Here is a 24,619-nt window from a genome sequence, read left to right as displayed (position 1 = left end):
AGATGTGCGCACCACATAATTGGCTGGTATCCTATACAGGGCTGGTGCAACACCTCGGAAGTGGGACTCCCCTCATCCCTTCTTTTCTTAGCGGATGAGAGTTTGGGGCATCATTCACTGCACTTCAGACTGGCAGTGTGACGCTGGACTGCGACATCACTGTGTAACACTGACATTGAGGAGCCGTAGCCAAAGGGTGCTCCCTAACTACTGGCACCCTAGGCTACTGCCTAGTATTAAAGTATATTTATCGTTTTCAAATAAGCATTGCCCAAGCGATTGTATTGTGTTTCTAACGCACAAAGTGATTTATTTTAGCAGATGTAAATAGTCAACAATTCAATACATTATTATATTATGATAAAGTACAGTACAGCCAATACCAAAAGATAAATACATACCAATGCTATCGCATGCGCTTGTTGCGCACCCACGGGACCTGGTGGACAGTATATCTGTTAGAATACTGTGTCAGATTTGACTGAGAGCCAGGGGGTGTGCAGCTATGATTATATACAGTACAGTGTTACACAGTGAACAATAGAGATGACGTAGATTGTTTCTATAGGTCCAGACGTTGGGTGGGTCCAGGGTAAACAGATCATAGGTTGATTCAATCTAAGGAATCCAAAGGTGGGGGTCGTCTCTCCAGGGGGTCTGCTCCTTTCATAGCCAGCATCATACAAAGGATTATTCCCTAATATCAATAACTAAAGTATGCAATGTGCGATCTCTTCGCCGACTGCACCGGACAGCTGCTAATGAATAGGGTTTCAGTATGATACCAGACATGCCACCTTTCCCACAACCTGAACCATATATATCACTGAAGCGTACGTATAATCATTATATATATATATGTATATATATACTACTAATAAACCAAATATTATCTGCTCATAAATTACAGTGCAACGGTACCAATATGAATACGAATTATATAGATAACTAAATGTTGTAATGCGAGTGTGTGCGTGCGTATTTTAATGTGCGATCGCACCACGCCACGTGTTACGTGGCGTACGGATCGCAATTGCACGGCAAACCAATATTAAACCAATATACTTTCGTTCATCCAATTATACGACTTCGACACTAGATTCCCCTAATTTTAGCACTGGCCTTACCCCATCCTGAAACATGATCTCCAGCCAGGTACAGGTTAAACCAACTGTCACGCCTTTCACTAGCAATATCACTGACTGGTATTAGCACAACTAAACAGGGAGGCGCGGAGTCTAACGCACCACCGGTGTTCGCCAGAGACCCCCCGCAAGGAGGTTTGGGCTTTGCTGCATGTGATGCGCAGGTCGCGGTTCTCCCAGATAGTTACCAGTGCAGTGAATGGAGAGTAGTCAAACAGGCCGAGTCGAAACCAGAGGAGCACAGTACAACGGAGAGAAGGCAAATCGTAGTCAGGAACAGTCCAAGGGTCAAAACCAGTGCGGGCAGCGAAGAACAAAGGATGTTCCGGAAGAGAAGTCAAACAATAGCCAAGGAGTCAATACACAGGAGTAACACAGGAACAACAATGCTGGAGCTGGAAGAAGCAATACTCTGGCACTAGACATGTGTCAGAGGCTGCCTTATATACCCTAATGAGCCTCCTGATTGGGTTAGGGAGATTTAGGCAGTTTAGACATGCTGGCTGCAGACAGGTGAGTAGATATAGAGTTCTGCTGCTAGGCAACAGGACGAGGATTACGGAGAGAAGGTGTCTGCCTACGGCGCCTGTGGAGAGCGCGGAGACGCCACCTGACACCAACTAATAATAACACATCCTACCATGCGGATGATACTTTCCGTTCCCTTAATTACCGGTGGATAATTTCAGTTTGCAATCAACCACACTACGGTACATACCAACATTCTTTAATAGCTGCCAATCTGGTCTATGTCATTTATTTAAACAGCCAGAAAATCAGGTTAGGGAAAGCTGAGAACAAAATAATACATTCTCAGTGATAGATACTGAGACCTGGAGAGGATCTCAACGCCGTGCCCCTCTCTATTACACCGAGAACACGTGTAACATTCCTACAGATACAGGGAAAGATATAACTCTTCACTTTTCCCGAAACAACAGAGGGCACCAGAAACATTAATGATCTATGTCAATCTCTGCAGAACGGCCAGATCTGCTTAGCTCATTTCCACCCATATGTCACAATGATTCATCTGACCAAATAGGATAACTTAAATTTTTCCATAAAAAGGAGGATTTTTATACTAACGATAAATCCTTTTCTCTGAGTCCATCTAGGGTACACTGCTACCATGGGGTTGTATAAGGGGAGCTAAGAGTTGGCACTTAAACAGTTAGTTACATGTTTAACCTAAAGACAGAATCCTCCCCTCTGCAACCCCCTGCATCCTCAGTGTATTTATAAAGCCCCAAGGGTTAGACAACCCAGAAAATAGCAGAAGGGCGGGAATGCAGTGTCCCCCAGATGGACTCAGAGAAAAGGATTTATCGTAAGTATAACAATCCTCCCTTCTCTTTCATCCTATCTGGAGACAAAGCTACTATGGGGACGTTCTAAAGCAGCCCCCTGAGGGAGGGACCGCTCAGATAGCCCGGCTCACAAAACATTGCGGCCAAAACTGGCGTGCGAGGATGCAAAAACATTATTCTGGTAAAGGTATGGACAGAAGATCAGGTGGCCGCTCCACAGTGCTGATCCGCTGAAACTCCATTTTGTGCAGCCGAAGAATCATCTAACAAGCTGGTGGAATGGGCGGGAATACGGATAGGCACAGGTGGATCTGTCATGACATAGGACTGCCTAATGGGGGATGTGATCCACCTGGAAATGATCTGCTTAGTAGCCGACCATCCCCTCTTATGTGCCTTCAGCACAAAGAGAGAATGCATCTTGTGAATGGCCGAAGTTTGTTTGACGTAAATACGAAGAGCACGAACAACACCCAAGAATTCTTCAGACTGGAGGACCAAGATCCATCCCGCACCCTAAAAGCTGGGACCACGATCCATGATAACTAGAATCTGATTAGCTGCTATAGGCAACATCTCCACTTTTTCTTAGCCCACAGCTTGATAAATTTACTCCTTAGTGTTTTACACTATCTAGAGTATTAGCTACATGCACTAATATTACATTAAATTATAAATAAATATATATATATATGATACAGATAAGTATAGTCCTAGAGTATACTTCAAGGAGGAACTCTATGGTACTTTATTTTAAGTGGATTTTTGCTTTTACGCCAACCTGTAAACTAGCAGCACAAACAATATATGGACAAAAGTATTTGACCACACCTGTTAATTATTGAATTGAGGGGTTTCAATCAGACCCGTTGCCAGAGGTGTATAAAATCAAGCACCTAGCCATGCAGTCTGCATTTGCAAACATTTTGTGATACAAAATGAATTGTTCTGAAGAGCTCAGTGACTTCAAGCCTGGTACTGTGATAGGAAGCCTGGTACTGTGATAGGATGCGTGGTACTGTGATAGGATGCCTGGTACTGTGATAGGATGCCTGGTACTGTGATAGGATGCGTGGTACTGTGATAGGAAGCCACCTTTGCAATAAGACGGTTCGTAAACTTTCATCCCTGCTGGATATTTCACAGTCAACTGTAATGCTTCAACATACCAAGTCATTTTGGACAATGCTATGGTTCCAAATATGTGACAACAGTTTGGGGAAGGCCCTTTTCTATTCCATCAGGACTTTGCCCCAGTGCACACAGCAAGGACTACAAAACATGGTTTGATGAGTTCGGTGTGGAAGAACTTGACTGGACCGCACAGAGCCCTGAACTCAACACCATTGAAAACCTTTGGGATAAACTGGAACGTAGATTGTGAGCCAGACCTTCTTGTCCAACATCAGTGCGTGACCTCATAAATGCTCTACAGAATGAATGGGCACAAAATCCCACAGAAACACTACAACGTCTTGTGGAAAGCCTTCCAAGAAGAGTGGAAGCTGTTATCACTGCAAAAGTGGGACCAACTCGATAGTAAAGTATATGTATTTATATATAATGTCATTACAGTCCCCGTCGGTGTAATGGTCAAACGTCCAAATACTTTTGTCCATATAGTATATCTTTATTTCATATGTATCAGGCTGTATATATAACACTATACTATGTATGGACAGGTGTATCACACTGTATATATAACACTATACTATGTATGGACAGGTGTATCACACTGTACATATAACACTATACTATGTATGGACAGGTGTATCACACTGTATATATAACACTATACTATGTATGGACAGGTGTATCACACTGTATATATAACACTATACTATGTATGGACAGGTGTATCACACTGTATATATAACACTATACTATGTATGGACAGGTGTATCACACTGTATATATAACACTATACTATGTATGGACAGGTGTATCACACTGTATATATAACACTATACTATGTATGGACAGGTGTATCACACTGTATATAGAACACTATACTATGTGAGGACAGGTGTATCACACTGTACATATAACACTATACTATGTATATACAAGTGTATCAGGCTGTATATATAACACTATACTATGTATGGACAGGTGTATCAGACTGTACATATAACACTATACTATGTATGGACAGGTGTATCACACTGTATATATAACACTATACTATGTGAGGACAGGTGTATCACACTGTATATATAACACTATACCAGGTATATACAGGTGTATCACACTGTATATATAACACTATACTATGTGAGGACAGGTGTATCACACTGTATATATAACACTATACTATGTGAGGACAGGTGTATCACACTGTATATATAACACTATACTATGTGAGGACAGGTGTATCACGCTGTATATATAACACTATACCAGGTATATACAGGTGTATCACACTGTATATATAACACTATACTATGTGAGGACAGGTGTATCACACTGTATATATAACACTATACCAGGTATATACAGGTGTATCACACTGTATATATAACACTATACTATATGAGGACAGGTGTATCACACTGTATATATAACACTATACTATGTGAGGACAGGTGTATCACACTGTATATATAACACTATACTATGTGAGGACAGGTGTATCACACTATATATAACACTATACTATGTGAGGACAGGTGTATCACACTGTATATATAACACTATACTATGTGAGGACAGGTGTATCACACTGTATATATAACACTATACTATGTGAGGACAGGTGTATCACACTGTATATATAACACTATACTATGTGAGGACAGGTGTATCACGCTGTATATATAACACTATACCAGGTATATACAGGTGTATCACACTGTATATATAACACTATACTATGTGAGGACAGGTGTATCACACTGTATATATAACACTATACCAGGTATATACAGGTGTATCACACTGTATATATAACACTATACTATATGAGGACAGGTGTATCACACTGTATATATAACACTATACTATGTGAGGACAGGTGTATCACACTGTATATATAACACTATACTATGTGAGGACAGGTGTATCACACTGTATATATAACACTATACTATGTGAGGACAGGTGTATCACACTGTATATATAACACTATACTATGTGAGGACAGGTGTATCACACTGTATATATAACACTATACTATGTGAGGACAGGTGTATCACACTGTATATATAATACTATACTATGTGAGGACAGGTGTATCACACTGTATATATATAACACTATACTATGTATGGACAGGTGTATCACACTGTATATATAACACTATACTATGTGAGTACAGGTGTATCAGGCTGTATATATAATACTATACTATGTGAGGACAGGTGTATCACACTGTATATATAACACTATACTATGTGAGGACAGGTGTATCACACTATATATAACACTATACCAGGTATGTACAGGTGTATCACACTGTATATATAACACTATACTATGTGAGGACAGGTGTATCACACTTTATATATAACACTATACTATGTGAGTACAGGTGTATCAGGCTGTATATATAATACTATACTATGTGAGGACAGGTGTATCAGGCTGTATATATAACACTATACTATGTGAGGACAGGTGTATCACACTGTATATATAACACTATACTATGTGAGGACAGGTGTATCACACTGTATATATAACACTATACTATGTGAGGACAGGTGTATCACACTATATATATAACACTATACTATGTGAGTACAGGTGTATCAGGCTGTATATATAATACTATACTATGTGAGTACAGGTGTATCAGGCTGTATATATAACACTATACTATGTGAGGACAGGTGTATCACACTATATATAACACTATACTATGTATGGACAGGTGTATCACACTATATATAACACTATACTATGTATGGACAGGTGTATCACACTGTATATATAACACTATACTATGTGAGGACAGGTGTATCACACTATTTATATAACACTATACTATGTGAGTACAGGTGTATCAGGCTGTATATATAATACTATACTATGTGAGTACAGGTGTATCAGGCTGTATATATAATACTATACTATGTGAGTACAGGTGTATCAGGCTGTATATATAATACTATACTATGTGAGTACAGGTGTATCAGGCTGTATATATAACACTATACTATGTGAGGACAGGTGTATCAGGCTGTATATACAACACTATACTATGTATGGACAGGTGTATCACACTGTATATATAACACTATACTATGTGAGGACAGGTGTATCACGCTGTATATATAACACTATACACTATGTATGGACGGGTGTATCACGCTGTATATATAACACTATACTATGTGAGGACAGGTGTATCAGGCTGTATATATAATACTATACTATGTGAGGACAGGTGTATCACACTATATATATATAACACTATACTATGTGAGGACAGGTGTATCACACTGTATATATAACACTATACTATGTGAGGACAGGTGTATCACACTATATATATATAACACTATACTATGTGAGGACAGGTGTATCACACTGTATATATAACACTATACTATGTGAGGACAGGTGTATCACACTGCATATATAACACTATACTATGTGAGGACAGGTGTATCACACTGTATATATAACACTATACTATGTGAGGACAGGTGTATCACACTGTATATATAATACTATACTATGTGAGGACAGGTGTATCACACTATATATATATATAACACTATACTATGTATGGACAGGTGTATCACACTGTATATATAACACTATACTATGTGAGGACAGGTGTATCACACTGTATATATATAACACTATACTATGTATGGACAGGTGTATCACACTGTATATATAACACTATACTATGTGAGGACAGGTGTATCACACTATATATATAACACTATACTATGTGAGTACAGGTGTATCAGGCTGTATATATAATACTATACTATGTGAGGACAGGTGTATCACACTATATATATAACACTATACTATGTGAGGACAGGTGTATCAGGCTGTATATATAATACTATACTATGTGAGTACAGGTGTATCACACTGTATATATAACACTATACTATGTGAGGACAGGTGTATCACACTGTATATATAACACTATACTATGTATGGACAGGTGTATCACACTGTATATATAACACTATACCAGGTATATACAGGTGTATATATGATAATACTCTGTATATATTGTTACACTGGGTGACTGAGCACTTCCGCTGGAGGCAGTCACACCCCACAGACGCCCTCAGGTGTGGGCGGTCCGGGTGAGGTGAGGGCTGGTCGGGTGAGAGGCAGTCTCCCCTCTCCTGTGGTCTGTGGGTCTCCGGTATTACAGGAGGTAGCAGACGCTGCAGACAGATCCCGGGGCAGGATGAGCGTCATCGAGCATAAGAGCACCGGGAAACAGGTGACCAGCTCTCTGCAGAGTGTGAGTATCCCCTCCCCGGGGCCCCCACAGCCCGGCCACCCGGGGCCCCAGCGGCTGGAGCCTCTGCACCTGCTGGGAGGCAGCTGCTGTTGTGCATTTGCTGCATATACAGCTACTTAGGTTTAGACTTTCCTATAATCTCTTAATGCATATTATTCAGGCACAGATACACTAGCTCGGTAGTCTATGGAGTATTTTCTAGACTGTAAGCTCATGTGACTAGGGTTCTGTCTACCATTCTGCTAAATAGTATAATATTTCAGCTCTATGGGGAACAGTAAGTAATGCAAGGCAAGCTGGGACCTGTTTTTCCCCAAATGGTGACATTTGCATGACGGTAAAAAATGACAATAAAATAGAAAACTGTCAAAATGTGACATAGTTACTCCTGACATTACAACAGGACACACAGCAGAGAGCATTTGGGACTGTGTGTTATCTGTGAGCCCATTTCCTAAAATCTTGGAACCTCTTCAATTGTTAATACTATTCTATATTCATGAAATATTGTATATTAAGTAACTGCGTTAGCAAAAAATAATGCACAACATTAGTAGATTTGTAAAAAAGTCAGTGCAAATATTTACAATGGGGGGTCGGGGGGGGGGGGTATACATGTTAATTTCTCAGAGGCTGTGTTCTGACTTCTTACCCTTAAATAAGTTTATTGTTGAGACTAACCGGACAGTCTTTCAAGATCCATCTCTGTACAATGTCAGCTCTAGTGCATTTCCTTTAGCTAAGCCTCTGTCAACCTGGGGTGATCCAACTATGGTTGAAGTACAATTCATTTGGCTGTAAGTGTATGCTGGGGTTTGTAGTTCCACACCAGCCTCACTGGTTGCATACTTCTACTCTAAACTGAATCCTTGAACTGCCGTTTTGGCAGCTATTAAACGATCAACATTTTTCTGGCACAGATAACCATCTCACACTTCCTCTTGATGCTATAATTGCTATTTGTGGGGAAAGTAAAGTTCTTTTCTACCATTGTTTGCAAAGCAGCAGATCCATAAATTAAAATTTTAGAGCCTGAGGCGAGAAGGACATCTGCTGCCCCTCCCCAGCCCTCAATTTTAACCAAATGAACCTAAAATATTCATAAACTGTGCCCCCCTTCAGTTTTGCGCCCTGGGCAGCCGCCCCTCTTGCACACCTCTAGTTACGGCCCTTCAAATCAGATTTGCCAATCGCTGTTGGTCATGTCTCGTAAATCCTGATCTCTGGCAACATCTCTCCTGTTGTGTCATCAGAATGATCTATTATTGTAAACTTCCAGCGCCTGCAGATCAGTTTGTTGGTTGATATAGTGTTTTGCAGTCACTAAAGGTCATATCTGAAAAGTGTAAATTACAGCACAAATGTTCGTTTTCTACATATGTGACCAGTACAGGCCCACACGTGCATTTGGGGGCTACCATGGTGGCATGTCTGTTTGTATTGGCTGCGCTGTACAGAGAACTCGCTCACATCAGTCCCTGCCCCATTGGAGCTTACAGTCTAAATTCCCTAACATACACATACACACACACAGACTAGGGTCAATTTTGATAGCAGCCAATTAAACTACTAGTATGTTTTTGGAGTGTGGGAGGAAACCGGAGCACCCGGAGGAAACCCATGCAAACACGGGGAGAACATACAAACTCCACACAGATAAGGCCATGGTCAGGAATCAAACTCATCACCCCAGCGCTGTGAGGCAGAAGTGCTAACCACTGAGCCACAGTGCTGCCCATACAATACAGACAGTCCTGATGAAGCATTGCTGCTCGGCAGACTTGGTGACTTCTAAAACTTTTTTTTGAAGAGTAAATATACAAAAAAAATTATTTTATTGAGAATACACAAACAAATCTGACATTGATTCCGTGACCATGAGAGATCTTAAGATGTCTGACACTGTGTGTTATCCTGTAACTCGGTTCATTGTTATCAGCATCTTAACCTGTGTGTGTTAGAGATTTGCAGGCAGGAAGTCTGATGTGCTCGGAAAACATGTTGCATGTGTGAATTGTTTCATGCAGAGGCGTGATACACACGTGTCTCTATACACAGCAAAGATCATATTTAGAGGTTGAAGATGGGAACTTAATTGACCCACTGCGCAAAATGTGCGTCAAAAGCAGATATACGTCTCGTGAGCTGAGGAGGACTTGAAGTGAATCCTCATTCATGCATGAGATTGCCCATCCTAGTGTACGTTCAGCTCAAAAGTGTAGGGGGAAGATGGGGAGGGTCTGCCCCTGTTGCCATCCTTGTCTCCTACTTGCACCAATCCAACGATGGGCGCAAATAGGAGAGACAACGATGGCCCATTGTCTTCAGCCTTTACCATGGCAATATGTCAAGATTTTTCTGTTTTGTTTTTATTTTGGAGAACAACTATTCTCTACTGTTTTAAAATGAATTCCACTTTATACTGTATCCTATTCAGCCAATTGTATAATCAGATCTGCTTCCATCCCCGGTCTGCCAGTCAGTGATATTAGCTGGACGAGATTGTAGTGGGCTGAAGGGTTACAATCCTTGACAGCTATCAACCATCAGTTTTCTGGTGCTGGAGTCCAGTCAGACGACCACCGATCAGTGATTTACCTGTTAAACATACGGTCAGATCTGGGAAGCTGTGAACAATTAATCTGAGTGTGGGGAACAACATTTACAGAGATTGTAACGAGAACGGAGCAGTATAACTAAGGATTATGTCTGCTGATCAAAGATCATACCTGATAGCAGTGATCTGTCATTCAACAGTGGGCTGAATTTGTTACATATGTGTTAATTTTATATTGATATTTATAACAATTATCAAACCGTCTATGTTAGGATGCTGCAGTCAGAAATCCACCACTGAATGAGAGTAATCACTAATGGAATATTCTGTTAGATTTGGGATAAAGGTGAATGGAGATTTACCTGTGGACAATATCAGTTTGATCAGTAGTATCTGGTGTGGAGTATTAGTTAGGGATTGTTTCCTGACTGTTACTTGTTGCGTCAGCCTGATATTTGCGAGAGATTTTGGTGTGGAATATAATTCTTAGCTGAATTCATATCTATATAACATTTTTCAATTTAACCACACAGAATATGTTTTTGTTGATATTTAATAACATAATGATTTAGTAAGCAAGAGTTAGTACAGGCTCAGCAGTACTATGTGTCATCCACCTAGTACAGACTTGGCCAAGCTGTGTGTCTCTGGGTGTTATAAAACGACAAGTCCCAGCATGCCCTGCCAGCAATCGCCTTGCTATCTACTGGCAGAGGATGCTGGGGCTTGTAGTTTCACAACACCTGGGGAGCCAGAGGTTGGCCAGGCCTGACCTAGTAGAACAGATTCACTCCACTTCAGGAATTCGCAGGGAATTGTAGGCAGTGAATCTCCTACCTGTCAACAAGGAGCGGCGAGTGATTATATTCCTTTAATTGAAAATACAGGCTACTTGGCAAATATATATGTATGTGATCTTCAACACTATTGCTGCAGAGCAGCTAGCATGATTATAATGGCTGTATTTTATACAGTCAGATTGTTATTGCTTATAACACACATAAAAAGGTGGGTAAAAGAATCGCATGTAATGACATGTACCTCTGGCACACAGAGAGCTGGAAGGGAGAGATGAAGACACACGGAGGAGACATTGGGGAAAGGCGAAGGGAACCAGGGGAGAGGTGATTGGACAGGGGAGAGTTGGGGGATACAGGGGAAAGGGGAGAGGATGGAGGACACGGGGGAGAGGTGATTGGAGAGGGGAGAGGTGGGGGACACGGGGGAGAGGGGATTGGACAGGGGAGAGTTGGGGGACATGGGAAAGGGGGGACACACGGGAGAGGTGGGGGATACAGGGGAAAGGGGAGAGGATGGGGGAGAGGGGAGAGGTGGGGGACACGGGGGAGAGGGGATTGGACGGGGGACAGGTGGGGGACACAGGGCGGATAGCCGTGCATCATTTAGTGTTTTATATTATATAGTGTTCAAAAGCATCTAAAATTAATTTCACACAATCAAAATCCATGAAGCTTCTGTGGTTTAGAGTGGGCCCAGAATGCAACAAGGAAGCTCTGCAAGAGAACTACGAGGCTGTGTATTATAGATCTCTATAAATTGTTACATTTAGCCCCAGAAAGAGAAAATATCTACTTGCAGCTTTGTATAAAACAAATAACGCCATGTACACAGGGCTGACTGAGGAGACTTACACCATGTGTCTGGGTCCAATTGCTCTGAGAAAGCTCATTGGTAATATTTGTTGAATGCTTTTCCCGTGAGTACACCACAATAGTACGTTTAATGAGGCGCTCAGCCATTCATTGCCACTCGTGGAAGTGGAAACTTTCTCAACGGCTTCTAACTGATGGCGGAAAATTCATTTTCTTTGTATAAGAAAATGCAAAAAAAACCCAAGTTATTTGTTGAATAGTCACCTGACGTTGGGAAAAGTCCTAACAGCCCAGCAATATCTGTGTCCGCTCGTACGAGGATACACCTGAGTGCCACCGAACAAGCAACATCGACTGTAAATAAATGAAAGACAACATCCTATTTCCCAGGAAACATTCCTTGCTGCTAGCAAAGACTGTCAGGGCTGTCAAAGGCTAATTCCACCCGTTGGAACAGGCCACAGTGGCTCTACTGCTGCTGTGGAACTACAAGTACCAGCATACCCTGCCAAGCAGATTACTTGGAATTTGAGCAATAATATTATTATATATTTCTCTCTAGGGTCAATATTTTTGTAGAGTGGTGCAGAGACCCTTGATCACAAGAGCTCACAACCTAGAAAATAGTTTACGGACTTCATGCTTAGTGTAATGCTGTCTTAATATGTTTTTAGGAAAACAAAAGTCTAATGCAGGTGGCTATTTAGGCAGCAGCTCCTTGTTCTATTCACAAAATAAAGTACGTGTAGATTTTTGGGGGAAATGATTTGTCACTTTTTCAACTGGCGCTTCCATATATTGAGTTTGCTGAACCCCAGAAAGTCACACGTCACTTCCTGTTGAGCGCAGTTTATAGACGCCAATACCTAATATACAGTGATATTTGGGGTTTTGATGCATTGTCATATCACAGTCGGAAGATTTAGGTAATTTATTTACACCCTTCCAACGTTCGGTGTGAACAGCTACTACACAGACTTCTGTAATGTAATATTTTATGTTACACAAGTGGGAATTTGTATAGACATTTGTGATCACCTATTTTACTTATCGGTTCAACTTGTATTGTAGATTTAAGTTGTGAAAACATCTTATTTTGCATTTTTAAACATGCACAAAGTAAACAAAATTAACAACACAAAGTAAAAGTAGGAAGGCAGCAATTACTGGCCTGTGAGATATATGGTTACATATTGTCTGCTAAGAGAGCCAAACGTTGTTATATTTCTTTGGGCAGTTCCTGATAATATATATTGGGGGGGGTTTGAGGACACTTGGTTTGCCATGTTCATAAACTTTATTTATTAGTTTATACATTGCCTCTTACAGTGTTTACTAGACATTGCAGGATGTTTATAAGTTTTTATTACTAAAATTTTGATATCGTTTAGACAGTTGATTATTTCCGTCACCCTTGGATGTGACCTAGCATAGCTCTGCCCTTTTTATATTTGATATTTTTGCATTCATTGACCAATTGTGTTTTGTATCGGATGGTAAGGAAAATAAACTACTCTGCCTAGATTATATAAAAACTTTAGTGAAAAAGACAGACAGAATCAAGAAAGCCAAAACAATGAATTTAGTAAAAGTTGAAGGAGGGTATGTATAGTTTAGTAAAAATCGGCTTTTCTATGAGAAACCTGGAAATAATGCCTGAATTTCTCCATCTCCCTTGCAGTTGTCCCCTATCGTGCAGCTGAATATTGGTGGTGATGTGTACACCACGACGCTGGCAACGCTGAAGAAGTACCAGAGTTCCAAACTCTTTGAGATGTTCAGCGGGCAGCCGAAGCTCCGCACAGACTCGGCAGGGAGGTACTTCATCGACAGAGAGGGGAAACATTTTACGTACATCCTGGAGTACCTGCGGACCGGCCAAGTGCCCACTCAGTGCATCCAGGAGGTGTACAAGGAGGCCCTGTTCTACGAAATCCAGCCGCTAGTGAAGAAGCTGGAGGAGACCCCTGAGATCTTTGGGGAGCAGGTTGGGAGGAAGCAGTTCCTGGCCCGAGTGCCCAACTACAGCGAGAATATCGAGGTGATGATCCGCATAGCCAGGGCGGAGGTGGTGGCCTCGCGGTACTCCAATGTCATCGTGTGCGTGGTGAGGACCGAGGAGGACGCCTCCAAGTGCCACGATGCGCTCAACACGCTCGATATGGACAAGGAGTCCGTGGTTAAGTTTGGGCCTTGGAAGGCGTCGCCGGGAATCTCCGACCTCTTGGACTGTATAAAGGTGGACATTGAGGAGAAGGGCTACAAGGTGTCGTACATGCCTCACGTGGCCGACAAAGGATTTCGTTTTAAATCCTATGACTTTTTTTACAAGTTTTTATTCACGTGGTGGTAAAAAAATATTAAGACCGGACCGTCGGAGGAGAAGGAGAACCTAACTATGGGTCGTACTACCCCTGTCGGGAACATCAAAATATCAACTGAGAACTTAAACCTTCGCTTTTATTTATAATGATAAGAATCAAAATGACTGATTTATTTGTGTACGGATAAATTAATAATCGGGTGTTTGGTACTGTAGCCTATAACGACCAATCCGATATTGGCTAATATCCTACTGATCAAAGGTGTAATCTGATTGGCTGTTATGAATTACAGTACTTTAGTTTTTTTTTTGTTTGTTTGTTTGTTTTTTGAGCCATGCTATAAAATGTTTTTCTGTGTCTAGCTCATGGGTGATCTCTAAACCTGTTCTAGCACTACAAGTCACAGCATGCCTGGCCAGCTCACGGGAAGGCAAGGCATGCTGCTGCTTGTAGTTCCACAGCAGGCGGTGAGCCACAGCTCGCCTACATCTAGCCACAAGGCGAGTGATCCGGCTCTCCTTTCATTTAATACATATCCGCCAAAATCTCCATCTCACAAGTAGATGGGTTAGGAACAGTTTTACTATATGCTTATTTTACCACCAGAAAGTCAGTAACCATTATTTGCAAATCATCTTATTAAATGAATGATGTGAATGTAAAGAAGAAGTGTACAATTTGAAGCAATTAGTAGTTTGTCCTGCAATTAAAAGATTAGTTTATATTATTAAGTTTGGTTGTAGCAGCAGATATGGTCAGGTCTCTTCATTAGATACAACTATATCTATACAGATTGCTCTGCTCTTATAATGGAGGGAAGAGAAAAGAAACAACTCTGGAGGTTAAAGTAGTCTGACGGTACACAGCCCCCTAAATGCACATCTCGGATTATATGAATTTCCATTTAGCCATTTTACTGAGTAAACAGCGCCTCTAGTGGCCAAATCATGATGTAAATATTAGAATGGTTTTCTTGTTTTTACTAAGCAGCGACTTCTGCACACAGTGAGGTTCCTTTAGTGCTGGATGTGCGGCCACCCTAAAGAAAGGCGCATTTCCGTACTGCGCACACCTACGTCTGTACGGTTTATACGTCTCCAGCTGATACTACTTAAATCATTGGCATAGTGGCTGCTATATTATATAAAGTCGCGCCTGTCTATTCACTTTCATTAACTGAAATCTCCATTTGGACTACTGCAGGAAAGAAGACTCATTTGATTTTTAAATGGGGAAAAAAAAACCAGATGTTTGTAGTGAATTATATTTTATATTGAAAATCCAAGTTTATAATTAACTGTCCAGACAATACTCTCTTGTGTCATTACATTGTGCACAGAGTAAATACGTCTTTAGCATATACTACTAACACTGCCAAGCCGCGTCTCTGCCCTACCCCGTGGGGGATGTAGACGCACTTGTCACGTCTGATGATGCAAATGCTGCTATTTTTTTTTATCTTGATAAATTTTATTGAGGTTTTGTGCAAAATTTGTTAAGAAACACAATAACAAATATAAAGGGATAACATCAAAATGCGATGAGGAATGACTAAACAAGGGAGAATGTGGGGGGGGGGGAAACATAACAGAAAAAGACAAAAATGAGCGAGAGGAACTGGCCAGAAAGAATATTAGTTTTCCTTAAGCTGGTATGAGAGAGCACAACGAGTCTCGATGGTCTGCATGGGTTCCACTTAATCTAGGGGGGTAGATATGGATGTCTGGTATTTGAACCCAACGGTTTCCATGTCATAACGTCTCTGAATGTTGGTTATGATTTTAGAAAGAGGTGGGGCAACTGGATTTTTCCAATGCTGAGCTATTACGGCTCGAGCTGCGATAATTATACGGTCTGTTACGTATCTATTGAGGAGGGGGGGGGGGGGGGTTGGAGTCTCATGCTAGTGCCCTGATTTATCAGTCGAACGCTTCCACCCCAGAGAGCCCGTATTTTTGGCCAGCCCCAGAATATGTGTGAGGGATCCGGTCTTACCGCAGTCCCTCCAGCAGAACTGTAGGCCAGATCTTATGGAGAGTATCTGGCGTGAGGTATAGTCTATGGATAATCTTTACCGACATCTCACAACGATTGGTGCATTTACACATTTTATAGACTTTCTGGAAAAATTTTCCCCACTCCCCGTCAGACAGGGAAATTTCCATTTAGATGGTATTCGTAGTTTATTGGATTCTATAGGAGTTGAGAGGATTTTAGACCATGTGGAAATTCTGGCCTTATGGTTGAAGGGAGAGAGAATCAGACATATCTGAGAGGGAGGAGGTTTCAAAGAGGCGTGTGTGTGTGTGCGCGTGTGCGCGTGTGTGTGTGTCTCTCCTGCGACTGAATCCTATGGCATATCTGTAAATATATATAAAAGTCCTGAGAGGGGATGTGGTATTTATCCTGTAGTTGAGGGCAGGACAGAAGGCAGCCACCCTCAAGAAGATTATGCATCTTGATAATAAGGTTATGGCAGAATAAGTGAAGATTCTGAAATAATTTCGATGAAGCGAATTTGGAAAGGTGGGAAGAAGGAAGTGAGTATCGAGTTCGTCCAATGAGCAGCCTGATAACTTATTTGCGGCTAGGCATCCTTTTAATTTGGCTTGAAACGGACGTTCCCTATCAAGTCTGGGATGTGTGCCTCTCCGTCCAAAATGAAGTTAGATCATATAAAATGTGTTAATTAACTTTTTGGGAACTATATATGGGATAGAGGGGAAGAGATACCAGGTCTACAAGAAGAATATAATCTTTACCGCAGCTATACTTCCCAACCACGAGACCGGTTAATGAGTCTAATTGCTGTAACAACGGTAAATAATTACAATCCATAACATTCGAGAGTTTTAGGGGAATAAGTATATGGAGGTATTTCAGAGAGGAAGAGATTTAAGTGACTGGAGGGACTCCTGTGTAAATTCAAACAGCAAGGTGTCTGATTTAGAGGGGTTTAGTTTATATTAAGAAGCTTCAGAATATTTTGCGGCGTACATTATAGAGGGCGGGCAACGAGGTCTCGGGGTCAGTAATAGACAGGAGAGCATCAACTGCAAAGAGGCAGGTTTTATTATTTATATATATATATATATATATATATATATATATATATAATATGGCCCCCATAAAGGAGATGGTCTTTCTAATTTTTTCAGCCAAAGGCTTCATTGCCTAAGCAAATATGAGCAGGGAGAGAAGACAGTCCTGTCTAGCACCGTGTTTAATTTTGAATTTAGAGGAGAGGAACCCATTTCTAAAGACATAAAGTACGGATTACGTGGAGGAAGAAGCCTTGAAAGCCAAATCTGGCAAGAACCCTAGAGAGTTGATCTCAGTGCAGCCTATCTAATGCAGTAGAAGAGGCTGTATGACTTTACATTATGCTGAGGACCCTTCTCGTGTTGTTTGACGTCTGCCTACCAAACACAAAGCCCACCTGATCTTCACTAATCAGTTGAGGGAGGATAGGGTTAATTCTATTAGCTATAAGTTTAGAGTATATTTTTAATGCTGCTGTTTTTAAGCTGGACCTAATTTGAGATGCAGCCGACTCCACAAACGCATGGAAATATTCTTTTATACGCGTGTCTTTTCCTGCGTACTTTCAGAGAGAAAATGTGTCCACCTCTAGATAAATAACTAAATTCACAGAGCCAAAAGATTTAGGGGTATACTTACTAAACAGCAGGTTTGAAAAGGTGGAGATGTTGCCTATAGCAACCAATCAGATTCTAGTTATCATTTTGTAGAATGTACTAAATAAAGGATAGCTAGAATTTGATTGGTTGCTATGGCAACATCTTTACTTTTTAAACCCACAGTTTAGTAAATATGCCCCCTAGTGTTTAATGTCTGACAGTACGCCACTTTCTACCTCACAGACCCTATATAAATAATTACAAGGTGCGTGAGTGTTCTGCTGCCGCCGTTATAGTGGAATGTCATCTTTTATGCAAATTTGAAATGGAAAAGACAATATTTTGAAAGCCTTTCGTTTCCTACAAATGAATGTTTGTTTTTGTTTTTGTTTTTTTTTTCAATAAAGATTTTTTTATTTTCAAAAGATAATCACCGCTGTTTTGTTTCTATAACTATTGTCCGGATTTGGGATGTGCAATCTGCGAGATCTCACAACTGTTGCTATCACTAACCATGGTAAAGCCGGTATTTCAGCCTCGGCATGGCTGTGGGGACAGAAGTGTTCCTATCCATCTGTCTAAGGCTGCAACTAAAATGCTCCCTTATTCTCCTGGACCTCTCTGCTGCTTTTGACACTGTTGGTCCCCCTCTTCTCCTACACACCCATCACTTCATTGGCCTTTGTGATACAGATGTTTCCTGGTTCACTTCCTATCTATTGAACTGCTCTTTTAGTGTTTCTATCTCTGGCACATCCTCCCCTTCACTCCCAATATCTGTTGGGGTCCAACAAGGGTCTGTTCTTGGTCCTTTACTCTTTTCATTATACACGTCTTCACTTGGAGCACTAATTCCCTCATTCGCCCTCTAGTACCACCTCTACACTGATGACACCCAAATCTATATCTCTTCCCCTGACCTCTCCCCTTCTGTACTATCTCGTGTAACCACCTGTCTTTCTGCTATCTCCACATGGATGTCCCAACGCTACCTAAAGCTCAACATGTCCAAAACACAGCTTATAATCTTCCCTCCTGCCAGAGTCACCACCTGCCCTCAAATCTCCCTCACTGTCAATAACACCACAATTTCCTCAGTCTCCCAAGCCCGCTGCCTTGGTGTCTCACCGGCCTCCACCATCTGCTTTATTCCTCACATCCAGACTCTCTCCCAGTCCTGTCAATTCCACCTTAAAAACATTGCCAGAATACACCCTTTTCTTACTCAACATGCTATCAAAACTCATCCATTCCCTCATCATCTCCCGTCTTGACTATTGCAACCTCCTGCTATCTGGCATTCCTGATACCCTTATATCCACACTTCAATCCATCCTAAATGCTGCTGCAGGTCTGATCTTCCTCTCTCACCGCTCCACATCTGCTGCACCAGTCTGCAAATCCCTACACTGGCTCCCTGTGTCCTCCAGAATCCAATTCAAATTACTCACCATTACGTACAAAGCCCTCAACACCACTACCCCTGCATACATCTCAAATATCATATCAAAATATTCTCCCTCCCGCCCTCTTAGATCTACCTCTGACCTGCGTCTTGTCTTGTCTCGTCTCTGGTAACCACCTCTCACTCCCACCTACAAGACTTCTCCCGTGCTGCTCCCCACTTATGGAATTCCCTACCACACGAATTTTCCACAGCCTTCAAATCTTTAGATGTTCTCTAAAAACCCATCTCTTTATTATCGCTTACCTTATCTCTGATAATACTATACTAATACACCCTCACAACTGTCCCATGTCCACTGTGAGCCACACTCGTTCCTCGCTTCAGCAGTGCCCTCTTCCCTTTAGAATGTAAGCTCTCTAATGAGCAGGGTCCTCCATACCCTTTGTTTTCATGTCTGCATTTATTTTGTCTGCCTTGTATGTCCTTGTTTTATGTATGTCCTTGTTTCCATATTCTGGCGCTGCGGAACACTGTGGCGCCTTACAGTGGCGCACGCAGGGGGGGTTTCTGAGTCTCCAGAAACCCCCCCCCCTGCGCTAACTTAGTGCCCACCATAGCGGCACTGTCCTACACAGCAGCCGCGGCGCTGTCAAATAAGCGTCCGCGGAGGTGCTGCATTGTATACCGCCGCTTCTTTGACAGCGCCACGGCTGCTGTATAGGACAGTGCTGCCGAAACGCGCATGCGCAGCAGCTCTCGTGTTGTTTTTTTTGGGGGGTTTTTTGGGGGTAACGCGCGTGCGCCCCTGAAGTCCCCTCATATAGTGCCAGTCTGCAGTCACGCCAACTCCGTTTCTGCTTCTGCATTAATAAAGCTTTTGTACGATGCATTTATGTCTTCGAACAAGTTACATTTCCTCCAGCTCTACCTCCACATTCTAGAATCATTGTAAGGAATGGTAACAATTTGCAATGTTTAAAAAGAATGTCCCAGAGACTATGTACTTACTCACTAGAGGAATGTTAGCTCTTATGGCAAGGCAGGAAGGCCGGTGAGAGCTTGCATTCCTCTAGAATGTAAGTTCTCACGGGCAAATTCCCCTCTGCCCTGTCTCATTTTTTAGTGTTTGTTTATTTGTACACATGGATTTCTACTTGCATCCATGCTATCTGTAATCATCAGCTCCTGACTACCCCTGTATGTGTTATTATAAATCTAATAAATGTCGGGGATCATGTGTACTGTACAGTACAAACTGAGGAAGAATAAGATGTGTTGTGTTTTATTTCTAGAAATGTTATGCTTTCTGTAAACCTGCAGCCTTGGCCTAACTTAAATATACAGTCAGGTCCATAAATATTGGGACATTGACACAATTCTCATATTTTGGGCTCTATACTCCACCACAATGGATTTGAAATGTAACTAACAAAATGAGCTTTAACTACAGACTTTCAGCTTTAATTTGAGGGTATTTACATCCAAATCAGGTGAACGGTGTAGGAATTACAACGGTTTCTATATGTGCCTCCCACTTTTTAAGGGACCAAAAGTAATGGGACAATCGACTACAAAGCTATTTCATGGACATATGTGGGCTATTCCCGCGTTATTTCATCATCAATTAAGCAGGTAAAAGGTCTGGAGTTGATTCTAGGTGTGATATTTGCATATGGAATCTGTTGCTGTCGACTCTCAATATGAGATCCAAAGAGATGTCACTATCAGTGAAGCAAGCCATCATTAGGCTGAAAAATCAAAACAAACCCATCAGAGAGATAGCAAAAATATTAGGTGTGGCCAAATCAACTGTTTGGAACATTCTTAAAAAGAAAGAACGCACTGGAGAGCTCAGCAACACCAAAAGACCCGGAGGACACGGAAAACAACTGTGGTGGATGACAGAAGAATTTTTTCCCTGGTAAAGAAAAACCCCTTCACAACAGTTGGCCAAATCAAGAACACTCTCCAGGAGGTAGGTGTATATGTGTCAAAGTCAACAATCAAGAGAAGACTTCACAAGAGTGAATATAGAGGGTTCACCACAAGATGCAAACCATTTGTCAATCCTAATAACAGGAAGACCAGATTACAGTTTGCCAAACAACATCTGAAAAAGCCATTACAGTTCTGGAACAACATCCTATGGACAGGTGAGACAAAGATCAACTTGTACCAGAGTGATAGGAAGAGAAGAGTATGAAGAAGGAAAGGAACTGCTCATGATCCAAAACATACCACCTCATCAGTGAAGCATGGTGGTGGTAGTGTCATGGCGTGGGCATGTATGGCTGCCAATGGAACTAGTTCCCTTGTATTTATTGATGATGTGACTGCTGACAAAAGCAGCAGGATGAATTCTGAAGTGTTTCGGGCAATATTATCTGCTCATATTCAGTCAAATGCTTCAGAACTCATTGGACGGAGCTTCACAGTGCAGATGGACAATGACCCGAAGCATACTGCAAAAGCAACCAAAGAGTTTTTTAAGGCTAACAAGTGGAATGTTATGCAATGGCCAAGTCAATCACCTGACCTGAATCCGCTTGAGCATGCATTTCACTTGATGAAGACAAAACTTAAGGGAAAATGCCCCAAGAACACACCAGAACTGAAGACGTTTGCATTAGAGGCATGGCAGAGCATCACCAGGGATGAAACCCAGCGTCTGGTGATGTCTATGCCTTCCAGACTTCAGGCTGTAATTGATTGCAAAGGATTTGCAACAAAGTATTAAAAAGTGAAAGTTTGATGTAGGATTGTTTAGTTTGTCCCATTACTTTTGGTCCCTTAAAAAGTGGGAGGCACATATAGAAACCGTTGTAATTCCTACACTGTTCACCTGATTTGGATGTAAATTCCCTCAAATTAAAGCTCAAAGTCTGCAGTTAAAGCACATCTTGTTTGTTTCATTTCAAATCCATTGTGGTGGTGTATAGAGCCTAAAATATGAGAATTGTGTCGATGTCCCAATATTTATGGACCTGACTGTAAGTGCAACATGTTCTAGGTAATATCCATTGTGAGTCTACTACTAATATAATATAATATGAGAGCTCCAGGCGATGGAATACAGCTGCAGACTGATATTTCCCTTTGTCATAACATGATCTCCTCTGTTTCAACACAGAGACCTGTAATTTAATGAGTAAAATATTCCACAATGCTTCAGCTGAAAACAATTAACAAAATGACATAGAAAGATATAATAGAATAGTTTCATGTAGATAGAAAGGAATAAACAACAGAAATATTAAACTCACAAATGATCCATTTTCTGTCTGCTGAGAGGGCATGAACAATGGGACATTTCTCAATATGAATTTGACTCCCAAATTTTACAGGCTTAACATTTTAACAATCTTCAGGTACCAAAAGCCCCCCTTCCTATGATATCAGAACTAGGAAGTCTGCAAATTAGTTGTTTATGACCTCTGTTCAATCACCTTCCAAGTCAGGGTTTCCTTACACTGGCCTAACTTGTTACCAGAATGTCTTACAAAGATGATATTACCTACAAACTCCTGTAAGTATAACATTTGAGAAAATATGACCTTTTCTGTGTCCTTATTCCCTTCATTCAAACTTATCCCAGTTTCTCCGTCACCCATTTGAGATGTCCCGAGATCTCACAAAATCACCAAGAATTTGAAGGGTCTGATGATATTGATATAACCTGAAAGAGACATTTCAAGAGTTCTAGATTTTACAACCCATGCCATAAATTGGTATTGGGTGTGCAGTCATCTATAACTACATATCTGGAACTCTATATCCATAAATACCTCTTGGAGACAGTGGAAGAGTTTAGAAACAATAAAAGAGATATTTTTTTAAGCTTGAGAGCAGGGCCCTCTTACCTCTCTGTCTGTCTTACCCAGTATTGTTTTATTAATGTTTGTTCCATATTGTAAAGCACTACGCCAATATGCAGTGCTATATAAATAAATGTTGATGATGATGATAGTAATTTAATCTCCCCCTTTCAGGTTTTAACCCATAGCTGGACACAGAGTGCATCTGAGCCACACCAAGCTAATACTATGAATTAATTCACAAACACATATCTGCAGTTTTCTATGATTAGTAATTAGCTTGCATATGACATACACCCTACTTACAGAGTAAGAGAAGCGGTGCAGTTATCTGTATATGCAGTCTAAAAAAACTGAAGAATAACTCCAGGGACGCAGCACACAAATGGTACCATGCAATTGTTAGATCTAAAATTCTGATACAAGTTTGCCTGTGGTGTCAAGTATATCTGGAAGCGCTTCAATCAGCTGGAGAGAATTGACACAGACCAAGTTCTGTATACAAGGAATATTCTCTGATTTATTGATACAAAGATACAAGTTTTTATAGTCTACTGAATAAATGAATCTTGCATCATAAGCATACTAAGTCTATGAGAAGCGCTACTAATTAACTATCTCACGTATTCTTGAGGCGTTTACTTTCTCCCCCTTCTAAGGACAGATGAGCCTATTATTTTTATCACAAGGGGAGCTGGAGGTTTATCTCCTGTATGCTATGTCCACCATCATGGGCGCAGCTCCCACACTACGAGCTGAACATGAAGCTACTTATTGTTCTCATATCATGATACATTCTTTAGGAGTTCTCTATGTCAGCTTAACCACAAGGCCGTAGGCTCACATCTTGTGAAACTGCAAATCGGCAGAAAAATGAATAATCTCTTTTAGCAAATAATATTTCTATGCAAGTTACAATAAATGGCTGAACAAAGGCCTTATGAGGCCTTAACAAAAAATCATATTGAACACAATTAAGCACAGAAAGTAAATAAGAAGAGATACTAAGAATTGGGAGTTGCAGTGCAATATGACAAATGTCACTGAACATTTGATTAGTATGCAATACGTGAATGCCTAAGCAGAAGCTACTATTTGCTAAGATTATTTTAATGACTTAAATGTGCATACAGGCCAACCTGACACCTTAGCCCACTAAGTTTCCAATTGTAATATCCTGGACTGATGTAAAAATGCCTTTAATTGCAGATAATGACTCCAACCCAGGGGACTGCAGTTGGAAAACAAGTGTGAAAAGCAGAAGTGGGCTGTCATCATACTGTGACACTGAGGGAGGTGTAAATTCTGTAATATTGCCCTTTATTCTACAGTGCTCTATAAAGACCATCAGGGAATCACAGTCACC

General features: G+C 41.1%; 1 protein-coding gene across 2 annotated transcripts; it reads left to right on the top strand.

The window, feature by feature from the left end:
* Positions 1-7,728: 7,728 nt before the first annotated feature.
* Positions 7,729-14,704, top strand: KCTD14 (potassium channel tetramerization domain containing 14). Of its 2 annotated transcripts, none has more exons than XM_075197909.1 (2): positions 7,729-7,874; positions 13,747-14,704. In XM_075197909.1, the coding sequence occupies exons 1-2, from the start codon at positions 7,839-7,841 to the stop codon at positions 14,416-14,418; spliced, it is 708 nt and encodes a 235-aa protein (XP_075054010.1). In that variant the 5' UTR covers positions 7,729-7,838; the 3' UTR covers positions 14,419-14,704. The 2 variants fall into 2 exon arrangements, with proteins under 2 accessions (XP_075054010.1, XP_075054009.1); XM_075197908.1 differs by having other exon boundaries at positions 7,729-7,895.
* Positions 14,705-24,619: the final 9,915 nt, after the last annotated feature.

The sequence above is a fragment of the Mixophyes fleayi genome, chromosome 2 (assembly GCF_038048845.1).
Source record: "Mixophyes fleayi isolate aMixFle1 chromosome 2, aMixFle1.hap1, whole genome shotgun sequence".
Lineage (NCBI taxonomy): Eukaryota > Metazoa > Chordata > Amphibia > Anura > Limnodynastidae > Mixophyes > Mixophyes fleayi.
This window is presented reverse-complemented; position numbering and strand designations above follow the sequence as displayed.